General features: G+C 38.9%; 1 protein-coding gene across 1 annotated transcript; it reads left to right on the top strand.

The window, feature by feature from the left end:
* On the top strand, positions 1–26833 carry DUSP19 (dual specificity phosphatase 19; the record flags this gene model as incomplete). Its single annotated transcript, XM_080690053.1, has 4 exons — positions 1–226; positions 12189–12235; positions 19606–19640; positions 26776–26833. The coding sequence occupies 4 exons, from the start codon at positions 1–3 to the stop codon at positions 26831–26833; spliced, it is 366 nt and encodes a 121-aa protein (XP_080546179.1).

Genomic DNA, 26833 nt, shown 5'->3' with positions numbered 1-26833 from the left:
ATGCACTCCCTTAACCAGGAAATTAAAGCATTCTCCCGGGATAATCTCAGGAAGCAATGCACCAGGGTGACCACGCTCACTGGAAAGAAAATTATAGAAACGTGGAAAGATGCCAGCACGCGCGTTGTGGAGGAAGTAGAGCCGAGCGGGGTGGGTGGCTGTGGCTATGTGCAGGACCTTAGCTCCGACCTGCAAGTTGGCGTTGTTAAGCCGTGGTTGCTCCTGGGTGAGTACATCGACTTGCCGCTCAAGCACCCAGTCCTTTCCACTGGTTTCTCATAACCCCTCACTCCTGTGTCTGTCCTGTCGGCTATCCTGATAAAAACTGGAACGTTTCCTTTGGGGGATGTGGAACTTCCGTTAACCAGATGGAGTCGTTTCTGCCCCCGCAATACACCCTTAAGAAGCATGGTTTCTAGTAGCACTTGGCACCTGGTATTTTGATTTTAGAAAAAGCTCCAAGCTCCCCCTACCCCCATTTTTCTAACTTTTCTGGAGGATAACACATGTGTTTTCTTGAATTATAGAAAGCCTTTAAAAATCTAATTAAAAGTGCCCACCCCCGTACTGGGGATGGAACCCGGGGTTGTTCTACATCTGAGCTACACTCCTGCCCTATTTTATTTTTTATTTTGGAATAGAGTCTCGCTAAATTGCTGAGGGCATCGCTAAACTGCCGAGGCTGGCTGAGAACCTGCAATCCTCCTGTCTCAGCTTCCTAAATCTTGGGATTACAGGATATGTCGCCACGCTTGACAAAAAGAATGCTTTTATCAGACAAAACAAGTAGCAAGGGCAAAAGTTACAGAAGAGTTGATAGTCGTAACTCTATGGAATATGTATGCGCCTCCTGTGGCCACATCTGGTCAAGCTGTTTTTGCAGTGTTGAGAAGGAAAACTTTTGGCTGTAAGTCTGATGGTTTTATGCTTTCCTATAATTTGGAAATACTGAATTCCTAAACAAGCATAGTCTACACAGAAAAAGGAGCAGGGTTGTAAAAGTACTAACTTGTATGTAAAAAATATGGTGTGGTGTTCTTAAAAAAATAGTGACAACGTGGGTCTAAATTACTTTTCACTTATGAATAGAGAAATTAAGGCCTGGAAAGATTCAATGACTGGACTAAATTTACCAGTCAATTTATTTAAGCATTCTTGAGTTATTATGCAGTTAATTTATGCATTCTTGAGCAGAACAGTGAACCAGGAAGCAGAAGGACCCAGGTACTATGTGAAGTGCACATGGCATATTATCCCTTCTAAAAACTCTGTGAAGTAGGGAGTAGAAACTCCATTTTACAAAGGGGATGTAGGAAATAAGATTGGTTAAGTAAGTTGCACAAGGCAACAGACCTAATCAATACCACAGGTGGGCATCAAGTCCAAGTCTGACCCACTGTTGGTCTTTATCATTATATCAAACTGTTTCAAATTAGACCAAATTTGCAGCTCTGCTCTGCTTTTACTTATCTGGGGTTAGCCTGGCTGTTCTATCAAAAAGCCAGGTGCATTAGTTGAAGTGACAGAATCTGCTTATTTCATAGGGCTGTATGACGTTGTTGTGAAAGGTTTTACAAAATCAATTGTTGTATATATATATTATATTTATCATTATATTATATATTTTATGCATTGTTAAATAAGATGAATTTATATTTATTGTACCAGGGGTAGAATTCAGGCACAGTCTACCTCTGAGCTGCACTCCCAGCTATTTTATTTTTTATTTTGAAAAAGGGTCTTGCTAAATTACTGCATGCTGGCCTCAAATCTCCTGAGATCCTCCTTTCTCAGCTTCCTGAGAACTGGGATTATATGTGTGTATTGCCATGTCCACCTTAAACAGGCTATCTTTAAATTCACTGAATAAATATCTCCAACTAGTTTCTGGAGCCCAGTGAAAAATGATAGCATATTCTCATCAAATAAAAATTTAAGTGAACCAGATAGCCAACTTGGCAGGTTCACCCAAATCTTGCTCCCCATATCTAAGAAAGAAAATATGTTGCCAGGCATGGTGGCACATGATTATAATTCCAGTTCTTGGGAGGCTGAGAGAGGAGGATCACAGGTTCCAGGACAGCTTTTACAAGTAAGAAGGTGCTCATTAACTTACTGAGATTCTGTCGTAATATAAAAATAAAATAGGTCTGGGGCTGTAGCTCAGAGGTAGAATGTCCCTGGGTTCAATCTCCAGTACAAAAAAAAAAAAAAAAAGAGAGAGAGAGAGAGAGAGAGAGAGAGAGAGAGAGAGAGAGAGAGAGAGGAAAAAAAGGAAAGAAAGAAAGAAAAGGAAAAAGAAAAAGAAAGAAAAAATAAGTCAAGGCACATGTTTCAGTTATTTGGCTTTCATTGTGGAATAATAGTTTAAGATAGTTATGGTTATTTCTATTATCCACCAATTCAGAGTCTTTATAAACTTTGCTTTCTTAAAAAAAGATTATTTATCTATCCAGATTGCACTGATCAATGACTGATCTAAGTATTGTTCTCATATTGGGGTTGGAACCTTCTCCAGGATCCTGAGAGAGTTCTTGGAAAGTGTGTAAATGGTACTGGGGATTGAACCCCTGAGGCGATGTTCTACCTCTGAGCTATACTTCTAGGTCTATTTTATTTTTACTTTGAAACAGAGTCTCGCTAGGTTGACGAATCTCACTATTTGTTGAGGCTGTCCTGGAACCTGTGATCCACCCATCTCAGCCTCCCATGTACTGGGATTACAGGGGTGTGCCACTACACACTAGCATGGGAGGCACTTTTGATATTAGTCTCCTCTCTCGACCAGGGAAGGGGACACTTTCACCAGGCACAACCTTTAGTCTTCTGAAAGACAGTAGAACATTTTTCTGCCTAGCCACCAATGCCTTATTCCTGAGGGACCCATGGATAGCTCAGTCTAAAGTTCTTCCACATGAATGATGCAGGGTTTTTTCTGGCTAGACTTGGTTTCTGTCTGGGAGATTAAAGTTGTTTCCAGGTTGATTCTAAGACCTTTCACCTCCTCAAAGCAGCATAGTTTCTTCCCAGCACTGCACTCCAAGCAATTTTTATTTTTGGTGCCATATACAGAAAATGGAGAACTGTGAAAATGTAATCTTGCCTTTTTTAGATAACTTATAAATGCTGATGAGCTATTGTATTTCAAAAATCTTACATAGTTTCTTGAATCATCTAACAGGTGGATAAAGATCTTGGTAAGCATTTTTGTCCTGAGTTTTGCAAATTATATTTTTACACAAACAAAAATCACTAAGACTTTTTTTTAAAATCCAGCTTGATTTGAGCTAGTAGAAATTTCCATTTCTTCTGAGTAGTTAAAAGGCACACTTAAATTTGTTATATCCATTCTGTTAACAAGTCTAAGCTGATGATATTTTGAGATTTTTCTCTTCAATTCCAGGCAAAAAGCTTGAGATACTTTATGAGGTCTATGTATCTGAGATATAGGAAGCCCAATATTCTTGGGAGATATTACATTGAATTTGTATAGTTCTTTATAATGTAAAATTGTTCACAAATATCATGTTGCCTTTAAGTTCTTATTTTTATCCACTAATGAATCTTCACTGCTACAAATTTATTGTGGTGCTGGAGATTGAATCCAGGGGCATTTTGCTTCCAAGCTATACCCCAGCCCTCAGCCCTATTTTATTTTATTTTTGTTAGGAAACAGGATGTTGCTAAATTGCTAAGGGCCTCACTAAGGTGGCTTCAAACCTGCAATCCTCTTGCCTCAGCCTCCCAAGTACTGAGATTACAGATATACACCACCATGCCTGGTTTAACTCTAAAAAATTATGCAGTAAAATTGACTTGGAATACATCTATCAATTCTTTCTTTCCTTCCTTCCTCCCTTTCTTTCTTTCTTTCTTTCTTTCTTTCTTTCTTTCTTTCTTTCTTTCCTTCTTTCCTTCTTTCTTTCTTTCATCTTCAGTGTTGGGGACCAAACCCAGGACAAGTATAGATTCATGTAACCACTGTTAAAATCATAACTTGAGTCTGGCATGGTGGCGCAAGCTTGTAATTCCAGTACTTGGGAGGCTGAGAAAGAATGACTGCAGATTTGAGAACAGCCTCAGTAAGTAGTAAGACTCCCACCAACCTAGTGAGACCTGTTTCAAAATAAAAAATATATATATCTGTAAGTAGTAAGACTCTCATCAACCTAGTGAGACCTGTTTCAAAATAAAAAAATATATATCTGGGGGTGTAGCTCAGAGGTCGATGCTCCTGGGTTCAATCCTTAGTATAATCCCCCCAAACATTAAATTGATATTTGTTTTTAATTTTACTTAAAATATTTTTACAAAAGAATGACATTCTACTTTTCCAAAACAAAAGTTTTTTTGTTGTTGTTTTTTTTTTTTGAATTGGAGATTGAACCCAGGGGGGACAGTCTACTGAAGAACTAGAACTACAGTCCCAGCCATTTTGTAATTTATTTTTTATTTTTTGTGGTACTGGGGATTGAACCCAGGGGCATTCTACCTCTGAGCTATACCCACCCCAGCCCTATTTTTTATTCTTTCTTTCTTTCTTAATTTTGGTGGTACTGGGGGTGGAACCCAGAGGCTTTCTACCTCCAGGTTATACTCCCAGACCTTCTATATATTTTATTTTGAAAGAGGATCTCACTAAATTGAAGAGGGCCTCATTAAGTAGCTGAGGCTGCCCATGAACCAGTGATCTTTCTGTCTCAGTCTCCCTCCCACATACAGGGATTACAAGCGTGTGCTACCACACCGGGCTGTAAATTTTTATTTATTTTTAATTTTTTTTGTGGTACTGATGGTGGAACCCATGGGCTTTTCTATCTCCAGGCTACATTCCCAGACCTATTTCTTATACTTTATTTGGAAATAGGGTCTCACTAAGTTGCTGAGAGCCTCATTGGCTTGGAACCTGTGCAATCCTCCTGTCTCAGCCTCCCAAGTACTGGGATTACAGGCGTGCGCCACCATGCCTGGCTTATGTTTTTATTTTGAAACAAGGTCTCACTGAGTTGCTGAGGGCTTCTCTAAGTTGTTGAGGCTGGCCTTGAACTTGATATCCTCCTGTCTCAGCATCCCTGGTACTAGGATTACAGGCACGCACCACTGTACCTGGCTCTAAAACAAAATTTTAATTTATTTTTTATTAAAAAAAATTTTTTTGTGATACTGATAGTGGAACCCAGGGGCTTTTCTACCTCCGGGCTACATTCCCAGACCTATTTCTTATACTTTATTTGGAAATAGGGTCTCAGCAAGTTGCTGAGAGCTTCACTAAGAAGCTGAGGCTGGCTTCGAACCTGTGTGATCCTCATGTCTCAACCTCCCAAGCGCTGGAATTACAAGTGTGCGCCACCACGCCTGGCTAAAACAAAGTTTGTTTGTTTTTAAAAAACAGTTTTAGAGACTTCCGGGAAGATGGCGACCGAGAAAAGCGGGGCTTAAGAGCCCTGCTAACAACCAATCTCCATTACCACAAAACCAGCGCCTTTCATAGCCAGAAAACACCATCACCAGAAAAACAAAAAAACCACCAGGCTCCAGAGAGAAAGCGGACTGAGAACAGAGCTCAGGGCCACAGAGGAGACACACGCGCCCGAGGACGCAGCAGCAGCGCCATACTGCCGGCGGCAGCGGCGAACTCATCGGACGGCTACAGCAAGCCAGGTGAGCCGCTGCGGAACAGCCAGGCAGGATCTTTCGGCGCAGAGAGGATTTAAAGCTCCCAGTGGCTGAGCTCAGCACACGCTGCAGGGATTCAGAGTGGAAATCAAAACCAGAGAAGAAAAAATACGCCAGCCTCATGGCCGAGGGCGTGTCTGCGGCGCCATATTGTTACCGGCGGCGGCAGCAGCAGTGAATTCGCCGAATCCAGTACAGCTACATCTGCGTACTCAAGAACAGTGAGTCAAATTGCGGGCCACAGAGGAGAAATCCCAGTACTGTACCTCACTGTACCCAGTGAGGGAGTGGTGGTGGCAGAGATATCACACCATAGGAGAACGTGCAACGTGGCACCCCCCCATAGTTTAAAGCAGCCTCTATCGACTCCCTGGGTCGGAGACTCTGTGATAAAACCCAGTAAAGGAGTAGTGGGGTCTGAGATACTACTGACTCGAGATCCAGAACACCTTAAGGGAAGTCATAGTGACCCAAGGGAAGAACCCAGAGAAGGCACAAGCATCCGAAATCATGGGAAAGCGGAATAATACTGGAGCAATGAATACCGCCCACAACCCCACAACATCAGAACCCGATAAAACAGAAAATCAGAGATTTCTAGAAGATCAAATCAGGAAAATAACTGTAGAAATAATAGAGGTGCTTCGAAAAGAACTCAGAGAGAGCCAAAAAGAGATAAAGGATGCAATTAATGAAGTAAAGGCCTCAATTCAAAGCACAAACAACCGATTAGAACACATGGAGAACAGAATCTCGCTCTTAGAAGATGAGCAATCCAAAAATGAACGCATAGTTTCTAATCTAGAAAAAAATATCCGACAGCAGGAATCTGACATTGAAGAAATATGGGCCCATCTTAAGAGAGCTAACCTAAGAATAATTGGAATAGAGGAGGGGAAAGAAAGTGAAACCAAAGGGATCAACAATCTCTTCAAGGAAGTAATAGCAGAAAATTTTCCAGACATAAAGCAAGAGGTTGATACACAGGTCCAGGAAACTTATAGAACTCCCTTTAGACAGGATCGGAGAAGAGGATCCCCACGCCACATAATTGTCAAAATGACCAATGTGGAAGCCAAGCAGAGAATCTTAAAGGCAACAAAAACAAAGGGCCAAGTGACATTCAGAGGCAAACCAATTAGAATCACTCCAGACTTCCCAAACCAAGTCATGAGAGCCAGAAGGGCTTGGAGTAACATATTCCAAACTCTGAAAGAAAACAACTTCCAGCCAAAAATTTCCTACCCAGCAAAACTTTCTATCAAATTAGATGGAGAAATAAGAAGCTTCCATGACAAACAGAAACTGAAGGAATTTATGTCTTCAAAACCAGCGCTAGAGAAAATACTCAAAGAGATTAACTACAAAGCAGAAATAGGTAACACTCACCAGAACCAGAGAAACAAGATTTTCCATCCAACAGACAACTAAGATTGGTTATCTGTGGAGATTCATTATTTATGTTAGTCTTTTACCTATCTCTAAATTGTATTGTTTGCCTTTATTGTTGTTAATTTTTAGGATTTCTAGTTGGGATATTAATATACCTTCAGATATAGCATTTGTGAAATATTTTATCCCATTCTATTAGTAACTTTTAACTCTGTTTACATTGTCTTTGGATATACAATATTTTTTTATTTTTTAGGGAGTTTGTATATTCTTCTGTTGCCTGTGCCATTGAAATCATATCCAAGAAATCACTGCCAGTTTCAATGTTGTGAGGTTTTATGACCCGGATTTTCTCCTAAAAGTTTATAGTCTTAAGATTTATATTTAGGTCTTTTATCTATTTTGAGTTAATACTTGTATGTGGGATTAGGTAAGGGTCCAATTTTATTCTTTTCCATGTAATTATTATTTTTCAACAATATTTAGTTAAAAGAATATTATTTCCACCACCAAATGTTCGTGGAAACCTTGTCAAAAATAACTTGACAATATAGGGAAGAATTTAGCTCTAGGCTTGTATTTAACTCCAATGGTTTATATATCTGCCTTTAGAACAGTACTATACTGTTTCAATTATTGTAGCTTTATATGGTTTGAAATCAGAAAATATATATCTGCTAGCTTTGTTCTTCTTCAAGATCGTTTTGGGTATCTAGAATTCATATTCCATATTAGGATAGATTTTTTTTCTGAAAAATAAATATATAAATATACGATAGTTTCACCAAAAAAACAGAAAAAAATATGCTCTGGTAAGAAAGAAAGCAAAAAGAAATATTGAAATGTTATCTTTAAATCATCAAAAGCTTGGCATCAGACAAATGAAACTGTTATGTGAGATTATCATTTTTAATTTTGGATATTGCTATAATACTAGATGTCAACCACTAAGCCAAGCATGGGAAGGAGGGATGGGGAGAGAATGGGGTGGGGATCGGGTGGGGACTGACTGGGCAATGTGTGCATGTATGTCTACAAAAGTTTGTATCCCACTATGATGTATGAATACAGTGCACCAATAAAATAAAATTAAAAAAAAAAAAAAAAAATAAATAAAAAACAGTTTTAGTAATGTATGATTTATAATATTTCTTTCTTATTCTTTCCATTAATAGTTTTACATAAGACTACAACATAAAGCATTCATTTAAAATTGGAGAAATCTGTTTCTGGAATTTAGAGAGAATTAACTGAAATTAATATTACCAAGTATTACATGAAAAACACAAACTGATTATCTGAAATTATGTTTTCTGATTTAAATTGTCTCCCTATGCTGTTAACATTCATTTTATTTTCTTATTGTTTGAAAAGGCAGAACATGCAAGTTACATTTGTTTTTGTCTCAAGAATGTTAATTTAAAGTGGTGGGGCACACCTGTAATCCTAGTATTTGGGAGGCTGAGACAGGAGGATCAAAGGCTCAAGGACAGTCTCAACTAGTACTGGGACTCTTGGCATCCTAGCAAGATCCTGTTTCAAAACAACAAATAAAAAGGGGTGAGGGGTGTGGCTCAGAGGTAGAAGGTGCCTGAGTTCAACTCCCAGTATAAATAAATAAATAAACAAATAAATAAATAAATACCGCTGACTTATATCCCTACCTCTTTTTATTTTTTTTTATTTTGAGACAAGCTTTCAGTAAATTGCTGATGCCTTAAATCCTTTTACCTCAGCCTGCTTCATAGCTGAGATTACAGACCTCTGTCACTATACCAACTTCAATACAATCATATATTGGAAGCCACTTTCAAAATACAAACAGTTTTGTGTTTGATTGTGTGTGTGTGTGTGTGTGTGTGTGTGTTTAATGAAAATTATCAAAGCATCCAGCATTGATAAATGTTTATAATAACAGTGTAGAGTAGGAAAAAGAAAAAATTTATTTTAAGTCATGTTTCAGGTTTTTTTTTTTTTTTTTTTTTTTTTTTTTAGTGGTACTGGGGTGGAACGCAGGGGCTTTTCTACCTCTGGGCTATACTCCCAGACCTATTTTATACTTTATTTGGAAACAGGGTCTCACTAAGTTGCAGAGAACCTCACTAAGTAGCTAAGGCTGGCTTTGAACCTGTGTGATCCTCCTGTCTCAGCCTCCCAAGCGCTGGGGTTACAAGCATGCACCACCATGCCCAGCGTATGTTTCAGTTTTTGCTAAAAAAAATAGAAATAGAATAGTGAAATCCTTTGTAACTCAGTGAGACCCGTTTTCAAAATAAAGAATAAAAAATGGGGCTGGGGTGTAGCTCAGAGGTAGAATGCCCCTGGATTGCATCTCCAGTACCACACATACAAAAAAAGAAAGAAATAGAATAAAATTATTTAAAAGATGGCATGTATACTAAATCACCAAATTCAGATTAACTTATTTTGAACCTATTTATCCCCCCCAAGGTTAAAACTTCCTACTGTAGAAAACTGAGAATTTTTAGAAAAGTTGTAAAGTATTTCAAATTTATAGAAAATTAAAGAAAATAATATAACAGACAATTATGTATCTACCATCTGGCTTTCACAAATGTGAATATTTTCATAGGCCAGTTTTTAAATTAGAATAAAGGAGAATGTGTGCTCAGTAAACAGCCTGTGAGCTTCATATTATCAAAAGAATATTGGCCTAAGAGTGTATTTGCTGGCCTTCAGCTACCTAATATCATGTAATAAAAGCTGGCTGATTTCCCAGATAAGGTGAGAAAAACACTGTTTATAGAGATGGAATCTAATTTTGGGAAAGTAAAATGCTTGAAATCTTTTAAATATAAATGCCCTATTTTTTAATTCTCCCTTATGAATTTTCTTATTAAGCCAGTTTCCAAGAGTGGGAGATCTGGGAAGCCAACTTTGACAGAAAAGAGACTAAAAGGGCACAGGCCTGCTGTTCGCAGAGTGTGGGTGGATCCTGCAGACTTCTAAGCTACTGGGTGGTTCCAAGACCAGCTGGAGCTCAGTCATTTTGTGTTTGCCTGATTTTCTTAATACCCACTTAGTAGCTTTAAAAGAAAGATATTTATTGTAAAAACTACAAATGAGTATAAGAAAATTACCTGTAACCCCACTGTTAGCATTTTGTTCTTTATACTTCATGCCATGCCTATTTTTAAGCATATATAATACTTTTGGTTCTATAAAAATGTCTGATGATGTTTTATAACTTGTTTTTATTACCTTTTATTTTGAGAACTTGTTTACATACATAAATGTTCTTTATTTCTTTTCTCTCTCTACATATATATGTATTTATCAACACCACTATATAATTATATGGTGGGATTTTTTATTTTTTTGGTACTGAGGATTGAGCCGAGGCATTCTACTTCCATGCTATACCCCCAGCCCTATTTATTTATTTATTTATTTATTTATTTATTGGTACTTTGATGGAATCTAGGGGCCTTCTATGTCTGGGCTACACTCCCAGACCTATTTTATATTTTATTTGGAAATAGAGTCTAAGTTGCTAAGAGCCTCACTAAGTAGCCGAGGCTGGCTTTAATCCTCTACTATCCTCCTGTCTCAGCTTCCAAAATACTGGGATTACAAGTGTGCACCACCACACCCGGCTTTATTTTTTATTTTGAAACAGGATCTTGCCAAGTTGCTGAGACTAGTTTCCAACCTGTAATCCTCCTGTGTCAACCTCCCAAGTACTAGGATTACAAATAATTGTAGGCTATGTGCCACCACACCCAGCCATAATTACATATTTTTATTTAATCCAGTTCCTATTTTGGCCTATTAGTTGCTTTATTTTTAATATTACAAAATATTGTGGTGAACATTATTATAGCTGATCACTGCAACATCATGTGTTGCACACAGCACTTGGTGAGCTTCCCCTCAGCTCCCATCCCACTCCCTCACCCTCCCTGTACACACCATTTAGATCACCACTAAAAAATTTGTGCATATACATCATGTCCATTAAAATATTTTCTTCATTGAGTATCCCTCCCCTTCTCTCCTCCTTCCCTTACCCCCCCCCCCCCCCGCCATCACTCGACTGGGATTTCTCCTCCTTTGTCTGGAGTCCCTCTTGCATTCAAATTTCTCTCTAGCTCCCACATAGGAGGCAGAACATCTGACCTTTCACTTTTTGTGACTGACTAATCTCACTTAGTGTAATGTTCTCCAAAGCCATCCATTTCTGCAAATAACATAATTTTGTTCTTGTGTATATCCCATAATTTTACAATTCATTTACCTGTTGACAGACACACGAAGATGGGTTCCATAATTTGGTTACTATGATTGTGCAGCTATGAACATAGATATGCATGCATTACTATGGTAGCCTGATTTCAATTCTTTTGCATAGATCTCCAGGAATGATATAGCTGGGTCATATGGTAGGTTCATTCCAATTCTTCTGAGGCCCCTCCAAACTCATCTTCAAAGTGGCTGCACTAATTTAGAATCCCACCAAAAAACATATCAGAGTTCCTACTTCTCTTCCTCCTTGCCAACATTTATCAATATTTGGCGGGGGAGTTGATTCTGGGGATGGAACCCAGGGGATACACTCCCAGACCCTATTTTATATTTTATTTGGAAACAGGGTCTCACTAAGTTGCTGAGAGCCTCACTAAGTAGCTGAGGCTGGCTTTGAACCTGCACAATCCTCCTGTCTCAGCCTCCCAAGTCCCGGGATTACAAGCATGAGCCACCATGCCCGGCTATATTTGTGTTTTTTTAATGATTGTCATTCTAAGTGGAATTAGGTGAAATCTCAATGTAGTTTTGATTTTTATCTCTCTGATTGCTACTGATGTTGAATACTTTTTCATATACTTGCTGGCTATTTGCATTTCTTCTTTTGAGAAGTATCTATTTAGTATAGTTGCCCATCTTTTTGATTGAGTTATTTGTTTTATTGGTAGTAAGTTTTAAAAAGTATTTGTATAGTCTTTTTTGATGAATATTAACAAATTGCCCTTCAGAAAATTGAACTGAAGTCCTGAATTGTTCATTTTTTTCTTTTTAAAGAGTAACCCAATTGTTACACAAATTTTTGTGAAAAGATAGATAATTATGTTCAAGGTGATAATATGATTTATTTATTACAGGGTCACAAGATGCTGCTCATGATCTGGATGTATTGAAAAAGCACAAGGTAAAAAGAAAACAGTGCTTCAAATCTGGTACCACATGTACAAATTATCTTAACTGTTAAATTTATTTAGGAAAAATTGTATTGGTTTATTTTTGGTATATTTCAGTTTAACTGTTAACATTGTGGATGTTATAACTTTTTTTGGTACTTCAGATTGAATCCAGAGGTGGAACTCTGACCTACACCCCCAGCCCTTTTTATTTTTTATTTTGAAGCAGGGTCTCCTTAAATTGCTGAGGGTCTAAGCTCCTGAGGCTGGGCTTGAACCTGAGATCTTCCTGTCTCAACCTCCTAAGTACTGAGATTACAGGCATGAGCCACCTTACCAAACTCAGGCAGTCATTTTAATAAAGTTGCAAAAGTAATCACACCTAATTTAAGTATGTGGATCTATAATCCATATTGATTGTGGATTAATTATAATATCCAAGTTTGATATTCTTCTCAACCTCCTTCACATAACCTCGTGACCCTAATCTTTTTTCTTTTTCTTTTTTTTTTTTTTTTGTGGTACTGAGGATGGAACCCAGGGGCTTTTCTACCTTTGGGCTGTACACCCAGACCTATTTAATACTTTATTTGGAGACAGGGTCTCACTAAGTTGCAGAGAGTCTCACTAAGTGGCTGAGGTTGGCTTCGAACCTGTGTGATCCTCCTGTCTCAACCTCCCAAGCGTTGGGATTATAAGTGTGTGCCAGCACACCTGGCTTTTTTTTTTTTTTTTTTTGGTAGTACTGGGGATGGAACCGAGGGGCATTCTACCTCCGAGCCACAATCCCTGCCCTATTTTTTATTCTTCTTTTTGAAACAGGGTCTCACTAAGTTGCAGAGGGCCTCACTAAGCAGCTGAGGCTGTCTGTAACTGCGATCCTCCAGTCTCAGCCTCCCGATGATGGGATTACAAGCGTGCGCCACCATGCCCGGCAAAGATCTATCTATGCTTTGAGTCTCAACTCATATACCGTCTCTTTCCTAGTTCCATTTTCTCCCATCTTCTTTTGTCCAAGTGATGTGATTTATGAGGCTATCGTAGTAATTTTAAAAAGATGACGATGCTGTATATAAGGGTGCAGAGGCATAGAGAGAAGCAAACGGAGAGGGTGAGGTTGAAGGAGAAGGAAGAGTCAGGGCTCATATCTAGTTTTCTTTGGCAACTAAGTATAGTCCATGAAATATGGGACAAAGCAGAGAAGACAGATTTTGGAGGAAAAATAATGAGCTCAGTTTGGGCCATTTTAATTTCAGATGCCATAGATTATCTAGGTAGAATTTTTGGTAGACAGTGTGATATATGGGGTCTAAAGTGTGGGGGAGAGGTGAAATCTAGATTAGGAAGCTGAATACAGCTTAGAAATGTGACTGAAATCACTGGCACAGGTGAAAACACTTTGGGGTAGTCAAAAGGCAAGAATCTCCACTTGCAGTAATGTGGAAGTATAACATTGTGCATCTCACTGGCTTATCTGTTCATAAAATATTAAACACCTTTTTTGTGCTAGTCCCCTTTCTAGGTGAAGATGTAGAAATACATAAGCAATAAGATCCCTGCTCTTAAAATATGATATTTTCAGATGAGAATATATTCTATAAAAAAATCAAAACATGCAATGAGAAGAATGGTGAGGTTATCTTGAGGTGATCTAGACTTTTCTTGGGATGGGACATTCTGCATTTCACCTGGGACCTTAGGATGCGCATCATGACTTAGATAGGAAAAGAGCAATCTTCAGGCTCAGAGAATTGCAAGTGTGAAGGATATCAGGGGAGCAGGTTCAGTAATCTGTTCTTTCCTTTTGGTTCTGTAATACTTGGTTCATCTGCCATTAAAGAACATGTTTTCTCTTCCTCTGTTATTTATTAAATGTGTAGAGAATAAAGACCTTGTTCTATTTATCTTCATCACCAACAACTCAGAAATTCTTTTTGGATAAAATTGAGAATGAACATTTGCAATTAATTCTCCAAGGAAAATAACTACTGATCATTAATCTGGAATTTTTATTTTTAGCTTACTGACTTGTATTTTAAATGGGCTCTCCTTTGTCCTTTTTTTTTTCTTTCTTTTTTTTTTTTGGCAAGTATGGAGATGGAACCCAGGGGCATTCGACCTCCAAGCTACACCCCCTGCCCTATTTTTTATTCTTTATTTTGAAACAGGGTCTCACTAAGTTGCAGAGGGCCTCACTAAGTAGTAGCTGAGGCTGTCCGCAAACTGCGATCCTTGAGTCTCAGCCTCCCAAATGCTGTGATTACAAGCGTGTGCCACCACGCTTGACTTCCTATTCTTAATACTACCTGACAGTGAGAAATAATGGCCTTAAATTACATAAGAATGTGGGAATCACTGTATTTTCTAACAGGAATCTTTGTTTATTAGTAATTTAACAAAGGTAGAACAAGTTTCAAGTCTTGTTTCCACTAACAAATCAATATTTTTTAGGGTAAAATGACAGAATCTGGAATTCTTTTTGCATTGGCCAGTGTTTTTATCTTATTTCTCTTGATATCTTAGTTCAAATTTAGCTTAACCTTGGTGGTGTGAAACAAAGACTTTTTTTTTGGTGGTACTGGGGATGGAACCCAGGGGCCAGACCACCGGGCTACACTCTCAGACCTATTTTATATTTTATTTGGAAACAGGGTCTCGCTAAGTTGCTGAGTGCTTCACTAAGTAGCTTGAGGCTGGCTTTGAACCTGTGCGATCCTCCTGTTTCAGTATCCCAAGCACTTTGATTACAAGCGTGCTCCACGACGCCCAGCTTGAAACAAAGACTTTCTAAAAGATCTTGCTATATCTGTACACAGTGACCCTGTTAATACTGCCTGGAGAAGGCAAATCCAAATTCAAGTCATTGAATAGAAGGTTTCTACACAAATTTAAGGATGCTGTAAAGCAAAAATATTTATTTATTTATTTATTTATTTATTTATTTATTATTTTGTGGTACTGGGGATTGAACCTAGAGGCATTGTATCTTTGAGCTACACCCACAACCCAATTTTATTTATTTACTTATCTATTTTGTGGAAATACAGGTTGAACCTAGGGGCATCTACCTACTAGTTGTGTAGTGTAGTTGTGTAACTACACCCTAGCACAATTTTATTTTTTATATTTATTATTCATTTACTTATTTTGAGGTACTTGGGATTGAACCCAGGGGAATTCTACCTCCATGCTACAACTCTAACCTTTTTTTAAAAATTTTAAACAAGGTCTTGCTAGGTCGATGAGAGTCTCACTACTTGCTGAAGCTGTCTTCAAACCTGTGACCCTCCTGTCTTGGCCTTTCATGTACTGGGATTGCAGGTGTGCTTCACCATGCGTGGCTTTTATTTTTTATTTTGAAACATGGTCTCACTAAGTTGCTGAGGGCCTTACTGAGTTGTTGAGGTTCCTGTCTCAGCCTCCCAAATACTGGGATTACAGGCATGTGCTACTGTGCCTGGCTAAAATTACTGATTTAAATATCATGGCATAGCCGGGCGTGGTAGCACACGCTTGTAATCCCAGCGCTTAGGAGGCTGAGACAAGAGGATCGCACAGGTTCAAAGCCAGCCTCAGCAATTTAGTGAGGCTCTCAGCAACTTAGTGAGGCCCTGTTTCCAAATAAAGTATAAAATAGGTCTGGGAATACAGCCTGGAGGTAGAAAAGCCCTTGGGTTCCACCCCCAGTACCACCAATAAATAAATAAATAAATAAATAAATAAATAAATATCATGGCATATTTCAAAACAGTATCTTAGGATTCAGTGCTGTAACTAGTAGACATTCTCTTGTGGAGAGCATCTCCAGAAATTTATATAGGAATTTATTTTTAATGTTTAAGAATGGTAATAATGACTGCATTCTTAATAAGGTACTCCTTGAGTACCTGGTGTGTGCCTAATAAAAGTACTTTGAAGATGGAAAATTAACTGTAAGATATAAAATGTTCCAATTTAAAATTACAGCACTGGCTATATTAGCAAATTACTGAAAATAGCTCTCTCGTTTAACAGTAGGGAACTGGCTAAATGGACCTAAATACACTCATACTATAGAATTCTATGTGGCTATGAAAGAGAAGACTAAAATAGTTCTCTATAAACTGATATGAACAGGTCTTCAGGACACATTTAAGTAGGGAGAAAAAATCCAAAGATGTTATCTTTGTGTAAGAAAGCCAGTACATAAATTATTTGCATAAAGACACTCCAAAAGAGTATGCAAAAGCCAAGTGTGGTTGTGCACACTGTAATCCCAATACTTGGGAGGCTGAGACAGTAAGATCTAGGTTTGTGGCCGGCCTTAGCTGCTTAGTGAGACCCTGTTTCAAAATAAAGAATAAAAATTGGGCTGGGGATGGAGCTTGGAGGTAGAATGCCCTTGGATTCAATCCTCAGCACCACAAAAAAAAAAAAAAAAAAAAAAAAAGAAGAGTACATAAGAAATCAGGGAAGGTGGTTACTGTGAAGGCGGGAGGTTGTGAGAGTAGAGACAAAGTAAAAACAAGACTTATTAATATTTCCTTTTTTCAAAAATTTGATCTTTTAACCAGTCAGAAACAAAATGTCAAATGGAAATAATAATGGCTAAATAAGAGGATTAAGTGAGACAGCCTATATGCCTGGCACATACTAAGTACTGAATAAAGAGACTATTCTTAATATCCCAGTTACAAAGACATTCCACCCCAAGGACAAGCATTATTAGGAACTTTATGACTAAGTTTTAGTTCACTGTGCTTTATTACCAGAAGGGTTTTAGGCAGGGTGCACCAGCACCACCTCAATTCAGTGTAGTTCTCTATGGTCAGAGCCATTCATTTGGCCAACACAAAAATAAATTGCATCTTCAGACAGCTAAACCACCCAGGCATTGGACCATTTAATAATCTACAATATTTGTAATGTGCTTTTATCTTTTAGTTGTTTTCCTAAGATTCTCATTTGGTCTTCTTCATAATCCTGTGATATATAGGGAATATATATATATATATATATATATATATATATATATGAAGATAATAAATTATGAAAGTAGTATAACCTTGTAACTGGTCTTTTTGGGATATAGAATATAGTTGTGAAGATGAAACAGGCACATCTGTTTTATAAAACATAGGAAGATGTTTTATAAGTCAGTGCAGAATCATTTAATCCTGACCAGGAGTACTACAGGGATGAGAGACTAACTTGACACAGTCAGGTGAGACTTCAGTGGGAGAAACAGAAGTACATTTCATACTGTATCATCTGAAGTTGCTCTTCCTTCTTTCTAGTTTCTCCTAGCTCTTTTTAAAAGTCTTTCCTAAGTAGATGGTTGAATATTTTTCTTTTATGTTGTCTTTCTTCCATGAGGCAGTTAGGCTAATAAATGGCCAATGCTGTCTGCATGAGACCTGTCTCTGAGTTTCTTATTCAAACAACCTGCCATTGTGAGCCACAGAAACCAACTTCGGCAGCCTGAGTGAGGAAAGAGAATGTCTATAATGATGCAAGGGAGATCCGTGGGCCCAAGGGCAAGGAGTGGTTATGCCTTGCTAGAGACTGAAGCCAGAGAATGGAAGGCCATCCAGGATAGCCCCTCCCTCCCACAGCCCTCTCTGCACATCTACTCCATTCATCTCATAAAATTACAGGAATTAGTTTCTCTCAGCCTGTAATAGAAAATGACCATGTTAAAGCTCTTGAGTTTGTGGATCACTCTACTGTTTTTTAAATGTATTTATTCATTTATTGGAGTACTTGGAATTAATCCAGGGGCATTCTACCTCTGAGCTATACCTTCAGCCTTTTTTTTAAAAAATTATTTATTTTGAAAGAGGGTCTAAGTTTTGGAGGGTCTCACTAAGTAGCTGAGGCTGGCTGTGAACCTTCAATCCTTTTGTCTCAGCCTCCCAAGTAGTGGGATTACCAACACACCTGGTTTAAATTTATTTAAAGATAGTCTGATCAGCCTAGTTTAGGTCAGCTATCCACTCAAATCTAGTCAGCTGTGCTGGGCAAGGAGTGGGACACTACCAAAGCCATGCCATGAGGGTGATAGGGGGTAAAAGAGGCATGGTGAAAATACCTGTGAAATTCCCCAAAATACTGAGGGTAGGCAAGACCTAATTTCTGTACTAAGAAAAGAGAATAGATACAATAAAAAGCCTTGTCATGATAAGAAAGAGTAAACTTTTTTTTTCTGATCCACTAAGCCTTTGGATTCATATTCTCTGTCTCTCTGTCTCTCACTGTCTGTCTCTCTCTCCCTCTTCCTCTCTCTTTCTCTCTCTGTACTGGGCATTAAACCTAGGGACACTCTACCTCTGAGGTATACCTGCAGCCTTTTTATTTTTTGTTTTGAAAAAGAGTCTAGCTAGGTTGCTGAAAGTCTCACTACATTGCTGAAGCTGTCCTTGAACCTTCAATCCTCTTGTCTCAGCCTCCCAAGTACCGGGATTGTAGGCATGCACCACCACATCCAGTTTCTACTTAATTTTTTTTTTCCCCCAGTACTCGGGATGAAACCCAGAGGCATTGTACCTCCGAGCTAAACCTCCCAGTCCTATTTTTTAGTCTTTTTTATTTTTGAAACAGTCTCACTGAATTGCAAAGGGCTTCACTAAGTAGCTGAGGCTCACCTCGAACCACGATCAGTGATCTCAGCCTCCCCAGTGTTGGGATTTCTTTTTTTTCTTTTTTTTTTTTTTGTGGTACTGGGGTTCCTGGAAGCCCTTCTATCTCCGGATTACACTCCCAGGCCTATTTTTACATTTTTATTTGGAAACAGGGTCTCTTAAGCCAGCCCGCGAGGCTGGCTTCGAACCTGCGTGATCCTCCTGTCTCTGCCTCCCAAGCGCGGGGATTACAAACGTGTGCCACCATGCCCGGCAAGTGCTGGGATTTCAAGCATGTGCCGCTACGGCCGGCTTCTTAAGTTTTTATATGTCTATTCCCGGATTTATGAGACAGATACTTTAAGCACTTTGTGCCAAGCTCTCTCACAGTGCTTACTTATCATAGCAAGTTGAGCATGTGCCTACCCTCGGGGAGTTTCTAGTGCAGTGAGGGACACGGGTGGTCTCTATGAGAGTACACAGAAGATGCGCTTCTGAGAGCCCTGAGGTCAGGGAAGGCTGCCTGGAGGAAGAACCATTCAACTTGGCCATGTTTAATTTTTTTTTTTTTTTGTTATTCTTGTTACACATATCAATATCCAGGTCTCTTTTTAGGTAATCTGATTCATGGGACTTAAAAAAATTGTTTTTCTTTCTCCTTAAGGTGACTCATATTCTCAATGTTGCATATGGAGTTGAAAACGCTTTCCTCAGTGAGTTTACATATAAGAGCATTTCCATATTGGATCTGCCTGAAACCAGTATCCTGTCTTATTTTCCAGAATGTTTTGAATTTATTGAACAAGCAAAAATGGAGGTAAGTTCTGTTTTGATCCACAGTTCTTCAAAAGCAAAAAATTGAAAAGTCTGGATCTGCTATCTAGTTTTTGTTTTTTTTTGTAGTGACTGTGAAAACACATTGTGAAACTTTCCCTCTCTCAATTTCCACTAATTTCTAGTGGTTCAATTCTCTAATTACTGTTTTTTCAATAAGATATTTACTTTTCACACTGATTCACTTCCTTATCTGACTGAGAAATGTTCATTCAATTTACTGAATTTTCCTTTGTAAATATGTAGTTAGATTTCTTTTGAAGGTTTATAACTGCCCATTCTGTGAGTAATTTGCAAAATAACCAAGTGGACTCTAGGATACATACTATATTACTGTTGTTAGTGTATATATGATGATTAATAGGCATTCATTTTAATGACTGAAGTAGGGATTATGTATCTTCATTCCTACCAATAGACTTTTAAGACTAAGACTACCTATGCATTGTTTTACTGAGACTATATGAAAATGATAATTAAAATGTACATTGAATTTAGAAGATCAATAGGCAATATAGTAGTTTAATCTTGGTGTTTGATTCAAGTCAACATTCTGACAGGCAGTGCTTCTAGGTTGGCTATTATCAATAATTATACTATGAAATGATATTATTTTATAGTAAGTGATTCTTTGTGTATTTTCTATGTATGGTATGAGGGATTTAACCTAGGGGCTACTCTGATTGAACTCCAAGCTATACCCCTATAGCTCCAGCCCTTTTGAAACAAGGTCTGTTGAGCTTGTAATCCCCGCGCTAGGGAGGCTGAGACAGGAGGATCGCGCAGGTTCGAAGCCAGTCTCAGCTGGCTTAAGAGAGCCTATTTCCAAATAAATATATAAAATAGGTCTGGGAGTGTAGCCTGGAGGTAGACAGCTCCTGGGTTCCATCTCCAGTACCACCAAAAAAACAAAAAACAAAAGCTATATAAGATGCCAGACGTGGTGGCACATGCTTGTAATCCCCGCGTTTGGGAGGCTGAGACAGGAGGATAGCACAGGTTCGAAGCCAGTCTCAGCTACTTTATGAGGCTCTCAGCAACTTAGATCCTGTTTCCAAATAAAGTATAATAATAGGTCTGGCAGTATAACCCGGAGGTAGAAAAGCACCTGGGTTCCACCCCTGGTACCACCAAAAAAAAAAAAAAAAGTTATGTAAGACAAATAGATGGGGAAGTATGGTGCACTTACAGAGAGACGTGTCTTCCCTAGAGAAACTAGCAATGACAGGACTAGGATCCAATTTAACTAAATTCTGCTTTAATGGTTTTCCCTTTACCTTCTCTCCTCCCCTTTTGCTCTCCCTTTCTCCCTTCCTCCCATTCATCTAGTAATATTTACTGAGTGCTTTATGTGCCTAGCACTATTCTAGGTGCCTTACAACCAGAGTACAAGAAAATAAAAAACTAATCAACTCTTATGTTCATCAGCCTTATTTAATAGAGGATATTTGGATGAAAATAAAGGAAATATTTTCTAATGTAAAGGCTAATATTGGTTATCCTATTCTCTTTTATTTTTTAATTTTTTTTTTCATGTGGGTCTGGGGATGGAACCCAGGGGCATTCTACCTCCAAGCTACACCCCCTGCCCTATTTTTTATTCTTTATTTTGAAACTGGGTCTCACTGAGTTGCAGAGGGCCGCAGTCCTCTGGTCTCAGCCTCCCGAATGCTGGGATTACAAGCGTGCGCCACCATGCCCGGCTTCCTATTCTCTTATAAACATTTTTTTACAGGCTCTAGAGTGTAGCTTTACAGTACAGCACTTAATAGTGTTAAAAATAAAAATGATATGTTTCTGAGCCAGGTTTGGTAGCATATACCTGTAATCCTAGTACTTGGGAGGCTGAGGCAGGAGTATCACAGGTTCAAGGCTAGTTCACAGTAACTTAACAAGACCTTGTTTCAACATAAAAACAGACTGAGGATTTAGCTAAGATATATAATGCTCCTGGGCTCATTCTCCAGTAATTAGCTGCTTTCCAAAGGAAATGTAGAATAAGTCTTAGGTAAGCTGGATGTGGTGGCACATGACTGCAATCTCAGTACTTGGGAGGCTGAGACAGCTGGACATGTTGGTGCACACTTGTAATCTCAGTACTTGAGAGGCTGAGATGGAGCACGGTTCTTGGACAGCTTCAGCTACTTAGTGAGACCCTCTGCAACTTAGTGAGACCAGAATTAAAAAAAAAAAAATAGAGCTGCCGGGCGTGGTGGCGCATGCTTGTAATCCCCGCACTTGGGAGGCGGACACAGGACGGTCATGCAGGTTCAAAGCCAGCCTCTCTGGCTTACGAGACCCTGTTTCCAAATAAAAATATAAAATAGGTCTGGGAGTGTAGCCCGGAAGTAGAAGGGCTTCCAAGAACCCCAGTACCACCCCCCCCCAAAAAAAAAGAAAAAAAAAAGAAAAAAAATAGAGCTGGAGGTATAGCTTGGATGTAGAATGCCCCTGGGTTCCATCCCCAGTACCGCAAAAATAAATAAATAAATAAATAAATAAATAAATAAATTTTGCATTATATTTTAGAATTGGTTATTCCAAAATTCATTTATTTAGTTTTCTTCTATGAGACATAGAAGCTTTTTCCAATATTTTGTTTAATGTAACAGCTTACTAGAGAAACACTGTAAATCTAAATAAACAACTAAATTCACCAAATTTTTAGGCGCACCTTCCAGTTTACTTAGAACACGTTACCCACTACTGTTTGCGTTTGCCACGTGCATCAATCCATTTATTGTTTTTGTAATGAAAGGTTTCTGGCTGAGTCATCTGTAAAGACAGAAAGCTGATTTAGATCACGCTTTGGACATAGAAAGTCCAAACGTCCTGGGCCTGGGAAGGGCCTCCTGGTGGGTGATCACAGTGTTGGGACACATGTGAGAGGGAGAGCTTCAGATCACCACACAGGAAGCCACAGCATAGGGAGGGGCCCTTCTTTAACAATTTGCAAGAACTAGCCAGGGGTCCACAAGAACCGCATTACTCCCTTCCAAGGGCATATCCCTGGGGACCTAAACACCTCTCGTAAGGCCCTACCTGTAAAAGGGTTGCACCTTCCATCATTGTCCAACTGGGGACCAAGTTTCCAACACAGTAAACCTTGGAAGACATGCTCAAACCATATCCAAACCAAAGCACCACGTTTGCATTGTCCAGTGGTAGTGTGGATAGGCATGAGTGCTTTCAAAGTGACCTGCTAAAAGTACGGTCCAGTTTATTACCAGCCCTCAGCAAGATACTAGGGTTGCACTCAAACCTTGTTTCATTTGTTGAGAGATTCATTCTTTCCCTCTTTCTTTCTTTCTTTCTTTCTTTCTTTCTTTCTTTCTTTCTTTCTTTCTTTCTTCTTTCCTTCCTTCCTTCCTTCCTTCCTTCCTTCTTTCTTTCTTTCCCTCCTTCTCCTTCTCCTTCTCCTTCTCTTTCTCCTTCTACTTCTTCTTGTGGTACCGGGAATTGAACCCAGAGGCACTCTAGCTCTGAGCTATCCCCCAAGACCAATTTTTTTTTTTTTTTTTTGAAACATGGTCTCAATAGGTTGCTGAGAGCTTCACTAAATTGTTGAGGCTGCCCTCAACTCTGCTGTTCTCCTGTCTCGGCCTCCCAAGTACTAGGATTACAAGTGTGTGCCACCATGCCAGGCTCATTGCAGAGATTCTGACTACCAAAATAAAGGAGAAAGGGAGGGAGGAAAGAGTGAGGGACTAATCTAAACACTAGACTTAGAAACAGTTGATTTTCATTCTTATCATTTATAGGCTGTTGTCAAACACTTGCAGATCACATTATGTCCAAGTTTTGTTGGAAGTTATATGTAAAGAAAAACTGGCTCAGTTTCATCCGTCAACAAATATTAATTATTCATTCTGGGAAGATGTGAGGGATCCAGACTTGCTCTTAAGGAGTGTGAAGAGCTATTCATAGCATTCTGAGAACAAAGAAAACTGTGAAATGCAAATGTCAAAGCATAATTGCTATCTGTCCAGAGCAAAGTGGTGATTTGAATTTTGAGAGAATAAATTTTTGTCACAGAAATGCAGAATAAATTAACTCATTCACTTAGCAAATATTTATGGAATACCTAGTATATGCCAAGAACTGCACTAAGTACTACTAAGCTTACAAGGATGGGCAAGATGTTTCTCCTGCCCTCGTCTCACTTGGAGAAAGGCAGTCTTCTTAGGGCAGAAGCCAGAGTTAACTATATCAGGAAGAGCAAAGGCCTTCCAGGGGGAAGAAAACAGCAACTGCAAAGGAGAAATTTGTTTTACAAGTTACTTGTCTTTTATTTTTGAGTTTTGGAAAAAGGATATGCAATCAATAATTTATCTGGAAATATTCTCAAGGATAATATGACACCTAGGGAATAATTAAAGTGTAGAAAGTAGGTAAATTAAAAGCTATAGAAAAGCAGCTGTTATTTAAAGAAAATAGTAAGAGAGAAGAAAAGATAACTAACATTAAAAACATTAGCTAGCCGGGCATGGTAGTGCATGCTTGTAATTCCCGTGCTTGGGAGGCTGAGACAGGAGGATCGCAGGTTCAAAGCCAGCCTCAGCTGGTTTAAGAGACCCTGTTTCCAAATAAAATATAAAATAGGTCTGGGAGTGTAGCCTGGAGGTAGAAGGCCCCTGGGTTCCATTTCCAGTACCACACACACACACACACACACACACACACACACACACAAAATTAGCTAGCTGGGTGTGCTGGCACATGCTTGTAATCCCCGTGCTTAGGAGGCTGAGACAGGAGGATCACATGGTTCAAAGCCAGCCTCAGCTACTTAGTGAGGCTCTCAGCAACTTAGTGAGACCCTGTTTCCAAATAAAGTATAAAGTAGGTCTGGGAGGATAGCCCAGAGGTAGAAAGTATCCATTATAAAACAGAAACAATATATAGCCATGAAATATTAAAAATGACCTTGGAGAATGTCTCAGTTATTAATCTTATGCTAATCTTAAAGCTTCTTTGGAGTATTTAATTAATTCATTTAAAGCTAAATGATGATCAGTATTTTTTTTCTAGTACTGAGGATTGAACATAGAGTTATTCTACCTCCAAGTTACAGCCCTGGCCCTATTTTTATCCTTTATTTTGAAACAGGGTCTCACTAAGTTGCAGAGGGCCTCACTAAGTAGGCAAGGTTGGCCATGAACCTGCAATCCTTCTGTCTCAGCCTCCTAAATACTGGGATTACAAGCATGCACCACCATGCCCGGCTCATTAATTATTTTCAAATTATTGTAATATACTTTTTGACATCTTAAAGTCATAAAAATGAGTTATTGCTGTAAAGTGAGAAAAGTTCCATATATATGTGTGTGTGTGTGCGTGTGTGCGCGCGCGTGTGTGTGTGTGTGTGTGTGTGTGTGTGTGTATGCCAAGTGAAGAATCAGGAAATAAAATACCTGCAATATCTAATTCTGTAGGTGTGCTCACAGTTCACTCCAGTGCATTCAGATCATTACCTTTTTAGAAGCTGGAAGTAGACCAGGCTGTATCTGCGCTGTTCCATGAACCCTATCATGTACATTATTCATGCAGTATTGTCGCATCAGCGCTGGTCTTGCACTGTGTCCCTTTTCACATGGAAAGTATCCTTTGCGAGTTACCTGAAACAGTTTTCATCTGTTAACCTCATGCTGGTGTCTGGTTACCTTTTCCACTTCATATTGTTATAAGCTATTTGTATCATCATGATTACCTCATAAGTTTAAATATTTTAAAGTCACTTTCTCTAGAATAAAATAATGTCCAAGGGTAGAATTTATTTCCCTTTGTGATATTTGTTCAGAGATTTCCATGTCAGTAACACTAGTTTCAGCCAGGTGTGGTGGCGCAGGCTTGTAATCCCAGTGCTTGAGAGGCTGAGACAGGAGGATCGTGGGTTTGCTGCCAGCCTTACCTACTTAGTGAGATCCTCTGCAATTTAGTGAGACCCTGTTTAAAAATAAAGAATTACCGAGCATGTTGGCGCATGCTTGTAATCCCTGCGCTTGGGAGGCGGAGACAGGAGGATCACGCTGGTTCGGAGCCAGCCTCGCTGGTTTAAGAGACCCTGTTTCCAAATTTAAAAATATAAAATAGGTCTGGGAGTGTAGCCCGGAGGTAGAAGGGCTTCCAGGAACCCCAGTACCACCAAAAGAAAGAAAGAAAGAAAGAAAGAAAGAAAGAAAGAAAGAAAGAAAGAAAGAAAGAAAGAAAGAAAGAATAAAGCTGGGCTTGGTGGCGCACACTTGTAATCCAAGCATTTGGGAGGCTGAGATAGGAGGATCGTGGTTCATGGTCAGCCTCAGCTACTTAATGAGGCCCTTTGCAACTCAGTGAGACCCTGTTTCAAAATAAAGAATAGAAAACAGGGCTGGGGATGTAGCTTGGAGGTAGAATGCCTCTGGGTTCCATCCCCAGTACCACAGAAAGAAAGAAAGAAAGAAAGAAAGAAAGAAAGAAAGAAAGAAAGAAAGAAAGAAAGAGAGAGAGAGAGAGAAAGGGAGGGAGGGAGGGAGGGAGGGAGGAAGGAAGGAAAGAAGGAAGGAAGGAAGGAAGGAAGGAAGGAAGGAAGGAAGGAAGGAAGAAAAATAAGCCTGGACGTATAGCTGGGATGTAGAGTGCCTATGGGTTCCATCCCCAGTACTGCAAAACAAACCAACCAACAGACAAACAAAAACCACTAGTTGCTGTTTGAAAAAGTTATATGGACCTCGAATGCCTCTAGCCTTCTGTTTCATTTATAACTGTGGCTTTATTTGTATATTCTGTGATTTTTCTCTTATTTACATACATGTGGCTACTAAGTAACTAGGGTTTTAAGTGTACTTTATGGGATTACTTTAATCTATTAAAGATACTGTTTCAGAATTCCAAATATACTGTCTCAGCACTTCAGTACTGGGTAGGCAGTTAGGGTGGGGAGTTGGGTAGAGGTTGGTTGATAGATTACTTGATTGATTTTCCATTCATTGCTTGCAATTAATTATATATTTGATTAATTAAATCTAATGAACCAACAAAATAGAATACTTACTTTATGGTTGTATGTAGCATAAGACTGTATAATCAATCTAATAAACATTCTTAAATGAATAATGCAGATTTTTCAAATTTTATTGCAGGACGGTGTGGTTCTTGTTCATTGTAATGCAGGAGTTTCCAGGGCCGCTGCCATTGTAA

The sequence above is a fragment of the Muscardinus avellanarius genome, assembly GCF_963383645.1.
Source record: "Muscardinus avellanarius genome assembly, chromosome: 2".
Taxonomy (NCBI): domain Eukaryota; kingdom Metazoa; phylum Chordata; class Mammalia; order Rodentia; family Gliridae; genus Muscardinus; species Muscardinus avellanarius.
Note: the sequence above shows the minus strand (reverse complement) of the source record. Positions and strands in the feature narration are given on the sequence as shown.